The sequence below is a fragment of the Phascolarctos cinereus genome, unplaced genomic scaffold (assembly GCF_003287225.1).
Source record: "Phascolarctos cinereus isolate Bilbo 61053 unplaced genomic scaffold, phaCin_HiC Scaffold_5;HRSCAF=322, whole genome shotgun sequence".
Taxonomy (NCBI): Eukaryota; Metazoa; Chordata; class Mammalia; order Diprotodontia; family Phascolarctidae; genus Phascolarctos; species Phascolarctos cinereus.
This window is the reverse complement of record NW_027555958.1, coordinates 84,494,132-84,514,086: the sequence shown is the minus strand read 5'-3', so window position 1 is coordinate 84,514,086 and position 19,955 is coordinate 84,494,132. Positions and strand designations below refer to the sequence as shown.

General features: G+C 36.7%; 1 protein-coding gene across 6 annotated transcripts in view; it reads right to left on the bottom strand.

The window, feature by feature from the left end:
• RPS6KA2 (ribosomal protein S6 kinase A2) overlaps positions 1–19,955 on the bottom strand; it is a 547,475-nt gene that overhangs the window by 130,041 nt on the left and 397,479 nt on the right. For all 6 annotated transcript variants that reach the window (XM_078155047.1, XM_078155048.1, XM_078155049.1 and 3 more), the window contains one exon: positions 19,797–19,878. In XM_078155047.1, the coding sequence (XP_078011173.1) occupies positions 19,797–19,878 (82 nt within the window). The remainder of the gene's footprint in view (positions 1–19,796; positions 19,879–19,955) is intronic.

Below are 19,955 nucleotides of genomic sequence, written 5' to 3'. Positions count from 1 at the left end.
ACCATACTCCTCCACTCCCCACAATCCACACACCTACCACATGGCAGAAGCAATCACAAAGTACCTATACATTATACCTACTATGATGGATTATAGATGGTAATAGCAACAGTTAACGTGAACAACTACGAAGACATCTTCAGAAGCAGAGACTGACAATCATGATGTAGCCTGTTCATTTCACAAAAGAGAAAAAAGGTCTCATCTAGATAAAGCCCTTGATAAAAACAGTGGCATCAGGAAGGATCTCTCCACATAAAAACTAATGAAAAATTGGAGACAAATAGATAAGAAATATGGATAAGCTTTATACTAGGAAGGGGAAAATTTATATCATCCCTGTGATCAAGTATCTCTTCCTTCTTAGTATAGCTCAGGCTTGATGTAGATCCCCATCCTTTCTTTCTGAGCTGACTCCATCACCTAACCTATACTCATCAACATGTCTGTGGTTCCCCAAATGCTGCATTAATATAACTGCAAGTCTCTTAGGGTCCTGGAGGAACCCTGGTGTGGGAGTATATATTTTTATCACTTGCTACTGTAGCTCCTGAGATCCATAACCATGTGAGCCCCAAACCAGTCACTATGATACTATTAACTCTTAAATATTAAAAAAAAACCTCAATGGTAAGACAAAAGTAATAATGATTATAACATTTACACAATAGAAAAGAAAAGCAAGAATAATCAGATAACATATTTACATAAGAAAAGACAAAATCAGGAATAATCAGAACATCACAGTCTGTGGATAAACCTGAGTGAAACTCTTCTACCAATGAACACAGTGTCTGTAAGGAAGAGTGAGCATAGACTGAAAGAAACCTATTAGGAAGGGACAAATAGAGAATTCCATGTTCACATGGCAACTCAAAATTCTGGATTGTAGAACTTCAAGGACCTTGGTCCCTTTAGGCACATTCTGCACCATAAGAAGCTACTTCTCTACCAGGTGATCCCCTTCTAGATCTCACTGCTCTCCTGTTGGGCAAAGATTTTTCTCTTCTGCTCTCCAGGTGATGAATCATGGCAAGCTCTTTTAGTTCACAGACACTCTTAACAGGATGATGAGAAAGGATTACACTCTTTAAGCAAAAAACAAAATATCACCATAACAGTTGCTCAGTGACAAGTAGTTCCCTTAAGTTGCAGAACTATATAGCTCATCAAGTTAGCTGTCTACATGATGGAGATAATCCCAGCTAGCTTTTTATTCAACAGGATTCTAATTTCTCCAATCAACATCTAATGAAATAGAGCCTCTTCTCCAATAAGTATAGCTCTGAACAAAAGCAATGTTGAGCCTCTTTCCTCCTCTCAAACTGTAGAGGGGAGTAGAGAACAAACAGGAGCCCCTGAGAAGTTCCTCCTCTATCAAACTGTAAATGACATTAGAAGGTAATTAGCTAGACAGCTTTGTACCCAGCAGCGGGACTTCAGCTCTCCTCCAATTAGCACAATAGCTAAACCCCACTCTTTTTTCCAGCTGATGAGTAAATCAATGCCTCTCTTCCAATCAGCAGGCTCCCAGCAAAACATTTGAAGTGTCAGCTGTCTCAGCAGGGAAGCAGCTTCTCTCATCACTATGTCTTCTGTCCCTGGCTTCTTGTGATTACTTCTGTGTCCTGCTTACTTGCCTACTTCTTTTGCCTTTCTCTTCCTCTAGCTTCTTTTCTCCTGCTGGCCTATAGTTTCTTCTCTGGTTTCTCATATCTTTTTTTTTCTTCTAGCTTCTTATATTTCCAGTGCTTCAAATCAGAATCTCCTTGTGGATAGTAACTCAATGCTACCTTAGGAGGTAAAACTCCAGAAATCCAACTTGCTGTCAGACATGAGCTCCATAATCCTAATCTAATTGTTCCGTAGTTCCTAGTTACTTTATTTATAATTCCTCAGTTATAAACCTAAAAGTTCTTAAAACAGTCACATGAAGATGAGCTAGTAGACTACAATGCCTTCCAGCCTTTGTTACTTCAATCTTTGCTCTTCCTTTAAACAGGTCCTCTCATTACATTCGTTTGAGGGGCAGTTCTCTATGTGGTCTTGAAGATAGTCTATGTTTCTCCTCAATATTTTATTTGGAAGTTTATGGTTCTTTTTGTTGACTTTATCAGGTTTTCTTTTGCAAATGTGCTTTCCTTGCCCCTTCCAGTAACCAAGATATCTACATGCAAAAAACCCTAGTATCTTATATAAGAATATTCAATAAAAAGTCACTCTGGGCAACTTGCTGACATAGAATCCAGTTAAAATTAAATAAAGAATATTATTCCCTTTCAGACAACTAGACATCTGAGTAGCTGTCCTGAATAAATAGTTCTTTAGTGATTCAGGCAGCTTTTCCTTATGGTGGAAATCATGTCAGAAATACCTATTTGTCAGGAAGTCTGTCTCTTCTTCAACAGTTTTGTTTCTTTTTTCTAATTACAGCAAATTGATACTATGAAGATATTATATGCATGCCCTGCAGTGAAGTCTCTTTCCACCTCTAACTTAAGAGGCTAGAATGGGCCAAATGAAAGGTAACTTTCTAGGATAACTGCAACCCTTGTAAGTAGATGTTGACATTTTAACCTCATTTAAATGACACCTGAAAACTTTGTTTTTGTGTCACATTTTCAGCTCTTAATATTAGGATGATTCAAGTACATTCTAAAAATAATGGTGATCACATAGACTGAGTTTAGTTTGGGTTCAGGAATGATGAAAACCAGGTCAAAATATTACTGTTGATAGTTCTAGTATATGAATATGTCAAGGATCTATGATTTTCTTCTTTGGGGAAAATTAGCTAAGACATCCCTACTAATCCAGTGTGTATGCATAGATATGTAAGTTCTAGGGTTGTAGTTACGAAAAAAAATTATAGTCCTCACAATCAAGGAGCCTACAATCTAATGGGAGGGGGAATATGGCATGTATATATTCCAATCCACTAATGAATCTATGACTCCACTAATATTCATACATTTTATGTTATTGACATACACACATGGTGAAGTGGATGGAGTTGGATGGTAGTTAGAGTTAAGAAGACTTAGGTTTGAATTTTCTCTCAGACTCTCAGAAGCTGTGTGGCTCTGAGCAAGTCAATTAGCCTCTTTTAGTCTCATTTTCCTCATTTATAAAGTGGGGATAAGAGTACTTATCTAACAGGGTTGTTGTGAGATTCAACTGAGATAATATTTATAAAATTCTTTGAGAAATTTAAAAGGCTATTATTATTATTGTTATTATTATTAGTGCTAGAAGTTAAGTAAGGCATGCAGAGATTAAGTGATGTTCAGGATTTGAACCTAAATCTTCTGGACTTTACTTGTATACCCACTGCCTGGAACACTAGCACTTAGTGGATGCTTAAAAAAATAATGGCTTTATTGATTGGTTCAAGTCCACCCCAGAATATATCTACTATGTCCTCCCCCCAATTATGATACTGATGATAAAAACAAATAGACATGATAAGGATATAGTTTAAAATGAAAAAAATACACCTTGGGTTCAGGTATCCAAAGGCAGATGCTACATTTACGAACAGCAAAAAAAAAAAAATCAAATAAATGAGTCTTGTCATTTGAATGGAACATTGATAAAGACATCACACCAAAGGGGAATCTTTTATGAAATGATACTCTCAGATCCATAAGGGTAGCTACATATATGCACACTAGTTGTAGCAAATACATCCATGACATGTATGGCTCAGATGAGAAGCTAGCTCTTCTGAAATTGCTCATCAAAAAGACCCGCATGTCGCCTATTACAGCTTTGTTGGGGGAAGAGCTGCAAAACTTATATTCTCAATATGCAGATTTTGTGTTATGCTTGACTTCCAGTGAAACATCCAGGTACAGAATAAGATGGCTAAGACCTGCCATTTGAATTATAATGTCATGTAGACACAATTCCATTCAGAATGAAGTATAGAAAGTGTATATTTTATTTTCTATTATGTAGGAAGAGAATAATTGATGCTTAATTTGTATAAACAACTCACCTCGACAGCTGAGTTCCATTGTATTTTTCCTTGATTCTAAGCACACAAACCAAGGTATTATTAGGCAACTTGAGAACCAATTTCCTACCCCAAAGTCTTTCCTGATCCCCTCCATTGTACTACTAATTCCTCAAATTATCTTGTATACACATAATATGTGTCCATATAATGGAATATGAGCTTCATGAGGGCAGGAGATATGTAATTTTTGTACTCTCAGACCTTGACATAGAACTGTGTACACAGTAGGTGCTTTTTGAATATTTATTACAATGAAGTTAATGAAGATATTTTCCTTCTTTTCCCATTATAATTGAATCAGAGTGAATGATGAAATATAGGAATTATGATATTCCATTTTTTATTTCTTGAGATCTGTGGATAGCTGAGGTAGAGATTTATCAAAACAGACCTAAATGGAAATTTTGGCAATGTGTATTCTGTTGAAAGGTTTTAAAAGGAAAGCACTGGGCTCAGTGAACCCTAAAGCTCCATCCAGTTCTAAAATTCTAGGAATCTAAGAAATTCTTCAATCCCTGGCCTTCATCCAGTATGTTTCTTTTCTGTTATTTGACAAGTTAAGGTTACAATATAATGGGGTGTTCTGTTAGAAAAGTGAAAAGAGAAAAATTCCAGTCAATTTTGAGCTTCTCTTCTAATAGCAGACCTTAAATATGTGGATGAAAGAGCTTAATTTGAGCTAACACTATACCAGTCTCCAGCCCAAGATGTACAGGATTAGGGTGATATGATTTTCACGGTTTACTTTGTGCAATAAGGCAAGCTGCTACCTTCTGCACCAGCTGTAACTTTCATCTAACCTTCAGCACAGGTCCCAGATATAATGCGCATTGCAGTGGTCCTCAGTGGATGTGACAAATATAGAGGTAACTATGAGCTTCATTCCAGTGTGAAGGGCACAATTTTTTTTTGCTAGCGAAACATGGAGGCATGTTGGCAACTCATTTTAGTAAGTATGATGAATCATGTAAATTTAGCTACTAATCACTTTTTTTCTTTTGAAAAGAGAATGTTCCCTCACTACTAAGACTTCAAGTGTTGTGGGCCACTTTCCTGAATACCTCTCATTGCACCTGTCATCATTATCCCAGTATTTTTAGGTCTAGTCTGATTTTCAGTCATTAAATTTTTTTTCCCTGCAGCCAATATCCATTAATCATTAGGAAGGCTGCTAAGTTGCTGATTCACATTCAGCTTATTATTCACTCTGACCCCTTGATTTTTTCTTTTCTATGAAACCAGACATATCAAACAGAATGTGAATCACCAACATAGTTGTCTGATTAAAAAAAAAAAAGCAAGTATAATATTGCTTGAAACTGGTTACTGGCCACAAATTCTGTAAATCAGCAAGACAGATCTGGCAATGTAGTGTGTGGGTCACTACTGTCATGTAAACTTTGTTCTACAGCTGGCACATAGTAGGTATTTAATAAATGCTTGTTGTTTGAGGAGGTTGTGACCCTACATCATTTTTACATTGAGAATAGCTTGAAGGTCATATAGTTAAATGATGGACTCCTGCTCATTGCCAATAAGGCTTTAGAGTTTCTGGAAAGGTTGTGTGGCTATGTACTTCATCTAGGACCTCTTTAAATAATGTCATGGCAAAATCACAGTTCTGATGAAGCATTTATTTTTCAAGACTTCCTTTCAAAGCACAGAAAAAGGTACTAGAGGTAAAATTGCATCCTATTCAAGATTAACTTTTAGGTTTTTGAATGAAAATTCATCTTTAAAATTATTTTTCAGCTTTGAGAAATTTAAGTCTCAACAAAAGAATGGATGAATGGTGCTATTGTTCAACATCCGAGAACCAAGGCTATATTTAGTTGCTATTCAGTATTCAAAGTAAACAAAAAGAAGTAAAGCAACATTTAATCAACAAAATATTAATCTCATTTACCATCCTAGCAGAAATAACCATTAGGAAATTTCTCTTTTCTTTCTCTACAATAAATAATATTAAAAAGTCTGAATGTTATTTAGTTGAAACACTTTAAACTTTAGTAGAATGTAAATTCTCCGAGGGTAAGTAATCAATCAGACACTTACTAAGTACCTACTATTTGCCAAGCACTGTGAGAGGCACTTGGGATACTAGAGATAAAAATCAAATAGTTCTGCTCTTAAAGAGCCTACATACTATTCATAGGCAAAAAAGGAAACAGTGTCTGCCTTCAAGAAACTTACATTCAATCAGGGACATAACTATACACATAGTTAAGAATATGTGTTAAATAAATTCAAGGTAATTTGAGGAAGAGGACATTTGGAGCTGAGGGGATCAAGAGCTGCTTCATGTAGAAAGTGATATTTGAGCTGAGTCTTGAAAGAAATAGATTCTAAAATATAGAGATGAGAAAAGAATACATTCTAAGCATAATGGACAGCTTGGTCAAAAGCAGAGAGAGAGGGGATGACATGTTTGAGAGAAAAGCAAAAGGCCAGTTTGGCTGAATTGCAGAGTGCGGTAAGAGTGGTAATGTATAATAAGATTGGAAAAATAAGTTGGGACTAGGTTAGGAAGGAATTTATATTCCAAATACAGGAGTTTATATTTTGTCCTAGTGGCAATGAAGAGCCTCTAGAATGTCTTCTACAGTGGGGGGAAATGACACGGGCAGATTTAGCAAAGTTAGTTTGTCAGTGATGAGAAAGATAATTTAGAGAGGGGGATAGATTTGAGGCAGAAAGACCAATTAAGAGACTATTGCAATTATGGGCAAGAGGAGATGAGGATCTGAACTAGGGTGTTGGCTGTGTTGAATGGAGAGAAGAGGACTGGTGTGAGATGGTGTGGAGTTTGCAAATCTGGGTGATTGGAAGGATGATGGAATCCTTGAAAGAAACAGGGAAGTTCTATAGAGGGGTAGGTTTTGGGGAAAAAATAATGAGTTCAGTATGAGATGTCTATGGGACATCCAATTAGAAATATCCACTAGGGAGTTGGTGATAGGTGACTGGATCTCAGGAACACAACTAGGGTTTGAATAGATTAGATCTGTGAATTATCTGCAAAGAGATAATTAAGAGTATCTGAACTGATGAGGTCACTGAGAAAGAAGTACAGTTAGACGAGATAAAACCATAGGACAGAGCCTTGTGGTACACCCACAAAGACAGTGACATGGTATAGATGATGATCCAGCAAAGGAGACTGAAATGGAGCAGTTAGAATGGTAGGAAGAGAGCCAAGTGTAAGCAACGTGAAAAAAAAGAACCCACCACAACCCAAAGCAAACAGAGAGGAGAGAGTATTCAGCAGGAAAGGATGATCAGCAACGTCATGAACTTCAAGGTCAAGAAGGAGGAGGATTGAACAAAGGCCATTAGATTTAGCAAGTAAGAGATCACTTTAGGAGGAACAGCTTCAGCTGAGTTACGGAACTGGAAGCCAGACTGTGTGAAAGGGATTGAGATGAAGGCAATAAATGCAGACAGCTTTTTCACGTAGTTTGGCTAAGAAAGAAAGGATGGAGACAACAATCGCTTGTGGGGATGGAAGGATCTAATGAGGATTTCTAAGTAAGGAGGAGCTGGGCATGTTTGAAGGCAGCAGGAAAAGAACATTAGGTAGGGAGATATTGATGATTATTGCAAAGGGGAGATGAGAGTAGGGCAATCTTCTGGAGAAGGTGAGAGGGGATGAGATTGAAGCTACATGGCTGCCCTTGGCAAGGAAAAGGTCCACCTATTTATCAGAGTTTGGGGTAAAAGAAGAGAAAATAGGGGATGATGTCAAGGAGTCTTGAAAAGAGGAAGGAAGAAGAGGGAACTCAGAGTGAATGGCCCCTATTTATTTAGTAAATTATGAGATGAGGTCTTTAGCTAACTCATTATTCCCAAACTTATCTTTCTTTTAAACCTACTTAAAATTTTATACATACTATGTCTTAGCATGAAAGTTTTACAAATTCACTGTCTATAGTGGCCAACTACTTTCCTTAAGCTTACAGATGAGGACAAGTAGTACAAAATCTTTATTGAGAACCATACATACATATATACATAAATACACACACACACACACACACACTATATAAACAGGCATAATTAGTGCTTCTAGCTTACACAAAAAGGTACAAATAACTGGTACTTATAGATGGATCTTATTCTTATTTCTAAGAGCTTGAGACTTATCCAAATATGAACTTATGCCACAGATAGGTTAGATTAGAGGGTCTTTGAAGTTTCATACAATTCTGAGATTCTATATGAGATGAAAGGGCTAACAAAATACATAGTTAAGATGGCTTGCCACAAACTAATGGAATAATTTAATATTGGTTTTTAAGTGAATTGTCTTTCATAAGCAATCTTAGTATAAAAGGTAGATAGAGACAAATATAGTAATACGTGATATGATAAACTGAGGCTTGAGACCAAATGGGCCTGTGTAAACATTGTGCTATTCTGGCATGACTATGTAATCGATATACGCACACTACTTACATTCCTATAATATCACCATATAAGCTTTGACATTCTCAAGTGGATTTGCTGACGGAGAATAGGAGCTGAGCTTTACTTAGCAAAAGGGTATAGTTTTCTGGGGAAAAGAGTTTCTATTGATTTAGTAAGGACTTCATGTTTACCTAATGCACTTCCACAGTTTCTCCCCAGCTACAATAATCAATAAACATTTGTGACTTGACTTTTAACTGTCCAGTAGTAACTCAGACTGAAGAGGAGGCAGAAGTTTTGCCAGAGCAATTTCCATCCCCTGCCATTTTGCTCAGCACAAACTAGCTGTCATATTGCAGCTGTAAAGTTGTCAGCATGGTACAGTGGAAAATTAGCTGGAGTTGGAGTTAGAGGACTGGCGTTCAAAATCATCACTGCCATTTAGTTCCTGTGTGACTTCAGGCAAGTCAATTTACCTCAGTGGGCCTTGTTAAATGACACCCAGGTCCTTTTGAGCTCTAAGAAATTTGTGACTCCGAGAAAAAAAATGTTAGAATTAAAGATAATTGAGAATGAAAATAATATAAATAAAACCCTATTATAATGAATACTAATACAAATGATATAGCATTTTCCTGTCGAAATGGATGTCCCATAGAAATAAATCTTCACTGATTTGATTATAGGAAACTTCATACATGTAGTAATCCTGTAAAATAAATATTTTCTCTAAGCCCTCTCCATGAAGGAGTATACTTCTTTTATCTTGCTTTGCTTCAATTCAATTTAGGATTTATTGAGTATCTAATATGTGCCTGGTACTATGTAAAGTGAGGCAACCAGGTGGCTCAGTAGATAGAGCACTGGTTCCAGAGTCAGGAAGACCGAGTTCAAACCCAGCTTCAGATACTTATTAGCTATGTAACTCTGGGCAAGTTACTTAACCTCTGTTTGCTTTAATCCACTGGAGAAGGAAATGGCAAACCACTCCAGCATCTTTGCCAAGACAACCTTATATATGAGGTTCTGTGGGATCATGAAGAGTCATACGTGATCAAAACAATAACAACATACGAAGTACATACACAGGTGAGAAATGATGATTTCTGCCTTCAAGAAGGTGTAATCTACCCAGAGAGGGAAAAAATGAGATGTAAACAGAAAAAGTCAGGGAGAATGTGAAGGGCGGTGGAGTGTCAGGAAATCTGGTTGGAAGAAGTCACTTTCACCTGGAGGTGAGGTTGAGAAAAGCCTGAATGGCATCTGAGCTGTGCTTTGAAAGAAGGGACTTCAACAGATGGAGAGGGCATACAAACCAGAAAGGGAAGGATGAGAATGGAGGGCCATGAATAACCCAGTTTACCTCAAATTTAGAACACATGAAGGAAAGTAGGCAGAGAGGTGAGGCTGGAGCCAGATTGTGTAGGGCCTTGACTATGGGTAGCAGCAGCAAGCCACAAAGACTTGTGGAATAGAGGAATGACATGATGAAGATGATACATTAAGAAGATCACTTGGACAACAGCACAGTATATAGAATGAAAAGAGAGAGTATGGATTCAGGAAGACCAGCATTAGTAGGCTGTCTATGGAAGTGCTTGTGAGACACTGATGGAAGAAATACTAATGGCTCTGGGTGGATATATTAGAGCAGTGGGAAAGACTGTACAAGAGGCATAACACAGGGGGTAGCAGGTGTTTTCTTTCCTTGAAGGGGTAGCCTTCATTTGTTTGACCATAGACTTGACTACTGTATCCCTCAAATACAACAACGCTTATGCATGAGCACATACGGCATGAATCCACAATTCTGGAACCAAACTTTACCTAGAAAGAATAGGATTAAAACAAACTAAGCACAGAAACACTAGGCAAAGTCAACCTGTAATCATGTGACTGAAAACTTGGAAGAGTGAATCCACAGGTGTTCACTTTCTCCCTCTCCTCACCCCCCCATGCCTCATTTACATAGTAAGTTAAGCTGATGATTTAAAAAGGTACCTAAGTGTTCTACAATGCTCTTTTGTGTGACCATCTATTATATCGACAGGCAGAAGAAATAAATGATTACAATGACAGGCAGATTAAAAGAGAAAGGCTAGAACATATATCTTAACAATGGAGAATGAAGTCATGATAGTGATATCTACATTTTCTTCAGTTTGAAAGATGTGTTTATACTGAAGAGTACAGTTATCCCTTCCATATCATGGGGGTTAGGGGCACAGCACCCCTGTGATCTGGAAAATCCATGTAAAATTTTTTGGCCCTCCTTTTCTACCAGAGAAGAAGTCTGAATTATTATGGTATTAAAAGATAAAATATGTTGATATTATACAACACTGTGCATATGTTTTATGTATTTCTAAGTTTGTAAACTTTTTTCTGTGTCATCAGTGGCTTCTGCAAAACTCCCTCAAAATTCCCATTTAATTTCTTATGCTGACCCACTATATATCCAAACCACAATGGGGAAAGTCAAGATGTGGAAAGGATAATTGTAGATTTCTCTGCCTCCCCCCACTTTCTTTTCTCTTGCTTTCTCTTCCTGAAGCCTTACACTGTGGAAAGGGCCATTTTTGTTTGTTTTTCTCTACCATGGAGAGGGCCTCAGAGGACCTATGACCTACCTCCCTTCTGAGGGCAAAGAGGCTCAAAAGCTCTTTAGCTTTTTTTTTTTTTTGCCTAAATAGGTGCTCCAAAGCACCCCAGAAAACCACTCCATTTCTTTGCCATACCTTAGGATCATATTTGTAATTAAAAGGATGAAAAGAAAAGTGATATCAGTATGCTGAGAATCATAATTAGAGAGTTAAAAGGTACCTTGGACTATCTTGTCCAAGCTCTTCATTTTACAAACGAGAAAACTGAAGCCCAATGACATTAAGCTGCTTGCCCAAAGTCACATGTGTACTTAGCTTCTGAGGTGGAATTAGAACCCAGGATTGCTGAATCCACAGGTCTTTTTATTGCAAGCTGCATCCTCTACTGCTCACCTCAATAAGTAGTGCATGTCTTCTCCCAATGATAAATTCTAGCCCTTCATTTCATTTCCCTTCTGGGTATCCATCTTCTCTGTCTGATTGTGATGTACGTGTGTGATTGTCTGTGTGTGATTCAACATTAGAAACTGTTACAGCTGACTAACGCAGTGTAGCTATCTGATTGGGCTAGTTCTCACTTGGATGAATAATGATTTGCAGATTTGTCTTGTAATAAAGATTTCTTCAATATGAATATTTTAAAATTATGCATGCTTATTAAATTTACAATCCTGTTTTCAAAGAAAGACCTGTGAGATTGTAAATTACTAGGTAAAATCTGTCAAGATACATTACAGAGACAGGAGATTCCAAGTTCATGATACTTACTCAGTATATGTAAAAGAAGCATATTTCTGGGAGGGGAGTCTTTCTTACACTAGTTGGAAGCTATTATGAGTCTAGACAAGAGGTGAAGAACTAGGGTAGTGGAAATGGGAGCGGATGGATAGGAGAGATGTGAGACATTTTTAGAGGCAGAATCAATAGGACTTGTCAGTTGACAATATGACAGGTGTGAGAGAAAAAAATTAAAGATGACTGTGGTTTCCAGCTTGGGTGGTTGAAAGTTTTGTGGTACCATTGTTGAAAAAAGGAAAGTTTGAAGGAGTGGCAGTTTGAAGGAGTGGCAGGTTGGGGAGTGGAGCTGATGAGTTTCGTTTTGGGTGTTTATCTGGAAGCAATGGCAGAACTATCAGATAAGAGATGTCCAAGAGGTAGAGATGTCACATGGGGGCTTAGCTGAGATAAGGAGGAGCAGTGTTTCAGAGCAGAAAGGTTTCTGAATCTGAAGTCAAGGGATGTGGGTTTGAATCATGGTCCCATTACTTAATGAGTGAATTTGGACAAGTCACTTCTCTGGGCCTCAGTTTCCTATCTGTAAAATGAGGGGGTTAGATGGTCTCCAAGGTAAGTTCCTAGCTCAAAAACTATGATCTTAGAACATATATTAAGACTGGATCAGTAGATTTGGCAGTCATCTGCAGAGAGGTGATACATGAGCCATGGGAGTAGATGAAATTGCTTGAAAAAGAGTAGAGAGGGAGGAAAAATGGCTGAAGGTTAAAGGTAAAGCATTAGGGTCACTTAGAGAATAGTGAATCAGTGGAGCTGAAAAAGTATAGTCAGAAAATAGGAGAAGCAGGAAAGAGAAGTGTCAAACAAATGGAGAGATGAGAGTGTCAAGAAAAATGAAAGAGGCAACAGAATTAGAGCTGTAGAAAAGTCAAAGGAAATCAGTGAATTGTTTTTTTTTTAAAAGAGATAGATCATTATTGACCTGGAAAGAGGAATTTCAGCATAGTAATGCTTCCAATGACAATACACCACCAGGAACTTCGGACTGAATGTGGGTAAGAAATTAAGGTGGAGACCATATGTATAATTTCTAGAAGTTCTGTAGTAAAGGAAGGGTAGAGAAATGACTATAACTTGAGGGAAAAGGTTTTGTTTTGTTTTGAGGCCAGAAAAACCTAAGCATCTTTGTATCAACAAGAAAAAAAAGGAAGATATTGATGTCGGTGTTTCCGCATAAAGATGAACCTATCTCCCAGGTGGTGACTTTTGCTTATATGATTATAGGAGGAGAGAGGAGGCTAAGATTTTGTCACTTACTCCATGTCTTATCTTGGGCAAATCACTCATTTTCTTTGGGCCTCAGTTTCCTCATCTGTAAAATGGGGCAACTGGGCTAGACTGCCTTCATCTTCATTTCTATCATCCTCTGAACTTATATGGTGGCCCGGAGAATGAGGGTGAAGAAGTCCCTACCAATTTATTCTTTCCCAGAGTGTTCTCATTCAGATAATTTTTTAAGGTAGTGATTATCCTATCAATTCCCTCTCCCTTACTATCTAAAAATCCACTTAAACTCACAAATTTTCCACAAAAGCTAGATAAGCTTTGAGAGATAAGGGTTTAGAGGTGAAGTGTGTTTATGACATCTCCATCGTTCTCCTGTTGCATTCAAAGTTCTTTCTCCTTGCTAATTAACTACAGAGAGGCTAGATCTTAGTTCATATCATCTGGCTCCTATTACAGGAGAATAGGTTTTCTGGCAACTTATTCATCCTAATGAAATTACAACATAACAATCATATTCCATCATAACATAGCAATTATATTCTATTACAATATAACAATCTGGGTCCTGTGGAATCCATTACAAAGTCATTTTTACCTCTTATAATTCAATACTGAGTAATGAAAACATGGACTTTACAATCTCAGGGAAGTTGGACAATTTAAAAAAATTCCTCAAGGAACTGAGTAATAGGCAAAGTCACTTTATTGGCAAGTGGGAGAATGTTAGGGGAAAGAGAGGAGGGGGGGCGCTATCCACGAGTGCCCCACTTGCAGCTGTCCTCAAGCATTTGACATTTCCTTTAGGAATGATTTGCCATCCATTTGAAAAGGAGGGGACAGGAAAGTAACAATTCTAAACTCATTTAAAGATAAAATAGAGCTGTCACAAACTATGATCCTTTGTGCCAGAAGTTCTATGGAGTCCCACTGACAACAATTTTCACTTCGGCACACATGATAATCATCAATGTTTTTAGAGAAACAATCTGGAGTTTTAAAATTAAGTCTTTAAGAAGCTGCTTTTTTATTTGACTTTCCAAAAATAACCTTTCTGTTTAAATTCCCCATATTTCCTCTTTTGATGTCTTTATTTCTAGTTTTTCAAACTGTTTTAAAGCAGAATAGCAGCACATGATCTTCAATCTTTTTCCAAGTCCTCATATGACAGAGAAACAGCATGGTATGGAAAAAGACGAATTGGAGTCACTGGACTTAAGTTCAGAATCTGTCTCCGCTATGTACTAACTGTGTTACCCTGAGCAAGTGACTTGCCTCTTCGGCCTTTGTTACTTCATCACCTCTTAATAATAATAGTTAACATTTATATAGTGCTTTGAAATTTGTAAAGCATTTAATCTTTTTAACCTCACAACAACTCTGGGAGGGTGATGCTATTATCACTCCCACTTTACAGATGAGGAAACTGAGGCAAACAGAGGTTAAGTGACTTGCCCAGGGTCACACAGCTAGTGTCTGAGGCTGGATTTGAACTCAGGTCTTCCTAATTCCAGGATCAGTGTTCTATCCAATATGCCACCTAATTGTCTTTGAATTTTTTTAAACATTTACTTATTTAGTTTTAGTTTTCAACATTCACTTTTATAAGATTTTATATTATATAGTATACATGATATATATATTATAGGATTTTAAGTTTTAAATTTCGCCAACCTTCCTTCCCTGCCCTCCTCCCCAAGATAGCACGCAATCTGATATAGGCTATACATGTACAATCATATTGAACATATGTCTACGTTAGTCACATTGTAAAGAAGAATTAGAACCAAAGGGAAAAAACATGAGGAACAAAAAAAAGAAATAAGAGAGAGAAAAGAGTATGCTTCGATCTGCCTTCAGACTCCCTAGTTCTTTCTCTGGATGTAGATAGCATCTTCCTATCATGAGTCTTTTGGAATTATCTTAGTGCATTGCGTTGCTGAGAAAAACCAAGTCTATCAAAGTTGATCATTGTACAATGCTGCTGTTACTGTGTACGATGTTTTCCTGGTTCTGCTCACCTCATTCAGCATCAGTTCATGCAAGTCTTTCCAGGTTTTTCTGAAGTCTGCCTACTCATCATTTCTTACGGAACGATAGTATTCCATTACATTCATATACTACAACTCGTTCAGCCATTCAGGCATCCCCTCAATTTCCAATTCTTGGCTACCACCTAATTGTCTGTTAAATGTGATCTAGTGTTCACGATATCATGATGATTATGAAGGGCAACACAGTCACTTCCTACCATCCAGACAGATTGACTGGCTTAGACTATTTAAATAATTTAGTTTCAAAGAATTTTAAATTAGGTGTTATCTGTTTCAACCACCTAATGCTATAGAGATTAAAATGAGGCTTTGAGACAAGTCCACATAACTATTTGGTAACTGAGCCCAAAGTTGAAGCCAAGTGTGTTGACTCCTAATGCATTTCTACTCAACTCTGTGTTGTAATTGGAATTAGATCAGACTAAATTAGAGTTAATATTCTTTGTATTCAGTCATCAGTAAATACATATCTTTAAATATTATTAATAAAATACCACCATGCCCACTAATATTATAACTCCAAACTTTTCTCTCAAACCCATTAAAATGTACCACTGAAGAGCCACTTATATTTTCTTCTTCCATTTATATGGAGACACCAATCCTAATCTACAATTAAAACAGAGGACGTTGCCTGTGCTTCTTAAACTTGAGTGAACTTTCACCTGCCATTACTTTTAGTCTTTTAGGAGCAATAGAGTTTCAAGATTTGGGGAAAGATGGCTAACGGAGATGAATAGAGTTAGCTCCCAAAGTTTGATGGAGTGTATATAAATATCAAAACTCACATAAAATTGTCTTAAGAGAAACACGTTGTGCAGCCACTTTGACGTGTTTTGAATAATTCATTCCTACATCCAAGCTTCACCGAAAACACCCATACCTTACCTTGTTAAAGTTTCCATAAATATTTCATCTTAATATAGGGTTAACTCAATATTCTAAATTCAAATTAGATGTAAAAACAAACAAAAAAAACTTCTCACTCTTCCTTCACAGCAAGCCAATTAAAAAAAACAAACCACAAGATGAAAATAAAATGCAAATATGTAATTTACTTCTGAGCTTAACTTTTAAAGAAGCATAATTCAATTAACCTGGGAATTGAAATTTTATTTCTATTCTTTGTCAGACAGTTCCTGTAGAGTTATAATAACTAATTCATAAAGTCTGAGCACATTGTTCACAGAATTATGTGATAAGACCAAGTCCTAAGTAAAGAATTGTCATGGACTACTAGAGTATGAGGAATCTAAGGCTGAATTCTCAGCATACATGATAAAGTCAGAACTTTTGGTCCTCAAAAGTATTATCCTTGGTGGAATAAAAGGCTTGGGAAGAGATGAGAGCAAGGTGAAATAACTTTCCAATTACTTTGGGGAGGGCTTTGCTTTTATGCCACTTTTCTGGAGCATGTGAAAACAATTTCAGAATTAGAATCACAGATTTCTTCTGAAATAAGGCCCTCTTTATTAAGAAGAATCAGATCTAGAGGAGCCACTTCCTTCATTTCCTTCATCATTTAATGAATGAAATTATTGCCAAGGAAAAGCAATAGTTCTTAAGGTAGGTTTTTTTTTTTTTAGCAGAAACAACTTCAGAAGTTTAGATAGCTAAAATTTCCTATTACTGCCATATATCATTCATGAATGTCAGATTTATGATCTGAATTCATCATCCATTTTCTCCTTCTGGATTGGTACTCTGTAACTACTATCATAATACAGAGTGTCTCAAAAGTCTTCATGCAGTTTTAAGCTTTAATTTTACTAAATGTAATTTTATTAAAACTTTTAAGTTTAATAGCTTAAAACTACACGAAGATTTTTGGGACACCTTGTATATCTCCTGTTTCTCCATCCACTAATCTTCACTCAAAGGTTCTTTGCCATGTTTCCCATTCTGATTTGTTGTTCTACTCACAGCAGCTTTATCTATTATATAAGATATTACTCAGGATCACTTTTAAAAAATCTAATCTGTTCCTTTTGAAAAAAAATAGAATGACTTATCTTTCATATTATGGTCAAGAATCTCATTTCGCCAAAACTCAGTAATAGTTATGAGGTTGAATTTACCTCTTTGTAACATGGTGAGATTTCTAATTCACTTTATGAATTAATTGCACATTTGCATAAAGCCAAGTGAGGTCACAAATATTAGTACTGTCTTTCTCTTTTTGGTTAGCATGTTCTGTGAATTACTGCACCTCTCTTCTGATTTCTTCCTATGTTGTCATTATTATCACATAACTTTTGTTCCTCAATGGATAAATGGTCAAAGGTTGTGAACAGGCAGTTTTTTGATGGAGAAATAAAAAACTATATATAGTCACATGAAAAAATGTTCTAAATCATTATTGATTAGAGAAATACAAATTAAAACAACATTGAAATATCATCATACCTATCAGATTGGCTAAAATGACAGAAGAGAAAATGATGAATGTTGGAAGGGATGTGGAAAAATTGGGACAATAATACACTGTTGATGGAACTGTGAACTGATCTAACAATTTTGGAGGTCACTCTCAAATTACGCCCAAAGAGTTCTGAAACTGTGTATACTCTTTCACCTAGCAATACCACTATTAGGTCGGGTTTCCCAAGGTGAACAAGGAAAAAGGAAAAGAACCTATCTACATGTTCTAAATATTTATAGCGGTTCGCTTTGTGATGGCAAAGAACTGGAAACTGAAGGGATGCCCCTCAACTGGGGCATGGTTAAACAAGTTGTGGTATATGATTGTGATAGAATACAACTGTGCTGTAAGAAATGAAGAGCTGGTTGATTTCAGAAAAACATGGAAAGATTTGCATGAAATAATAAAAAAAACAAAATGAGAGCCAAGAAAATGTTGTTTATGGTAACATCAATATTGCTGTGAATGACCAAGTTATTCTGAGTATTACCAATACTTAACTACAAAGGACCTATGAAGGAAGATGCTATTCACTTCTAGAGAAAGAAATGATAAATAGAAGTATGCACTATATGGTTTTACATATATTTATATATCTGTGTCTAATGGTAGCCTTCTGTAGTGTGGGGAGGGAGGAAAGGGGATAGTTTAGAACTTGAAATGTAACAAGAAATTAAATTAAATTAAAAAATAACATTTGGTTTAGTGCATATATGTGGGAAGTTTATTCTCTCTTCATTTTCATTTAAAAACCTCTTGATTTGGTCTATAAATCTTTAGGCAAATATTTTTTTTTTTTGGCGAGGCAATGGGGTTAAGTGACTTGCCCAGGGTCACACAGAAAATATTTTCTTATTAGATGTAATCTATTCCTGGACAAGAGCCTCTTATTCCTATATATTAAGCCAAGGTACAGAAATCCAAGTGCAATTCTTTGACAAAATCTTCTTAGCAAGGTATTCACCTGATGGTTAACACGGTAAATTGGATAAAGCGTTAGACTTACATCTAGAGAACCTGGTTCTCATCCTGCCTCAGATATCGACTAGCCCTGTGTTTGTGGACACAATAGTAAACCTCTGAGAGCCTGGAAGGACCATTTTCCAGGATATATTTGATTTGCAATCAGTAGATTCCTGTCAATGCCTTAATGTAAAAAGTGTCATCTGATAAAAATCTTCAGAAAAACAATTTCCTCTAGAGGCAATATTGAAACATGCCATCCTTCATTAGGCAGAAGACTAAAAACTACAAATGTTGAATGTCGCATTTTCCCTGAGATGTGAATACCTCGGTAGCTGGTTTTCCTCAATTGTTTTTCTTCATTACAAGAGAGTTCTATGGAGTTCTAGGGTATACTGGGAAATGACCATTGTATAAAAGACAAAAGGAATAAAATAACCTGGAGGAATAAAAAGAAATACAACTTTCAGAAACTTCTTTCCTTTTCCCTCTTCTCCTCTCTTCTTACTACGTCTCTGAAATTAGAGGTTGTCTACTTGCATCTTGCTTCTTCCCTGTGGAACCATTCCCTGTTCTGCTCCACTGACTAAGGCATGTTTTTATGGTGGACTTTCTCTATTGGGGAAGTGTCCTCAATTTGGGGGCACAGAACAAATTGTATTCTGCTTTGGACATCTCACAGGCCTAACAGTGTCTTGAACATTGCAGATGTTTAGTGAATGTCTGGGGATAGGTAAACAGCAAGATTTTAGCTAATAAAATATTTTTGTTTTTTTTTCCTCCTGAATGCTCATACATTCACAGAAAGAGGGAATAAATCTGAATTAAAAGTTGTTAAGTTACATTTCCAGAACACAGAAACAGGCATTAGAAAGGAGAATAAGAGAACCGATGAAACCTATTTCGTTGTACAACGAGTAAGCCACTGATGTGTGATGGTTAGGTTGATTTATGGTACCTCATATAATCACAACTTGCCTTTCCCCCACCCCCGCTGAGTTTTGCTCATTTCTAAAGATGCTACTTTACAGCTGAACATAAAGGGACAAGATGGGGATGCTCCATACAAAATGTTTTCTGAAAATGGCTGAAATGACTAGAAAATCTTCTCAATACCCAACAACTTGTTTTTAATACTATTTACTCCCAGTCAGGGGCAGCATGCCAGAAGTGTATATATTGCTTTAGTAATTGTGGCTGGAAGTTTCCAAGACTTAATACACTGTATACTTCCCACAGACAACAAGCAAAGTAGAATTCACAGCAGTAAACAATTGAATATATCATTTTATTTTCAGAATTGTTACCTTTTAATGTAGCTTTCTTAAGAACCTTCATGGCATAAAGCTGTCCAGCATCTGAACCCTTGATCTTCCTTACAAGAAACACCTAAGGAAAGAAAACATCTGTAGTCATTGGACAGACAATTCAATAAACAAGGTCTATATCTGCTGGAAAGGATAGGC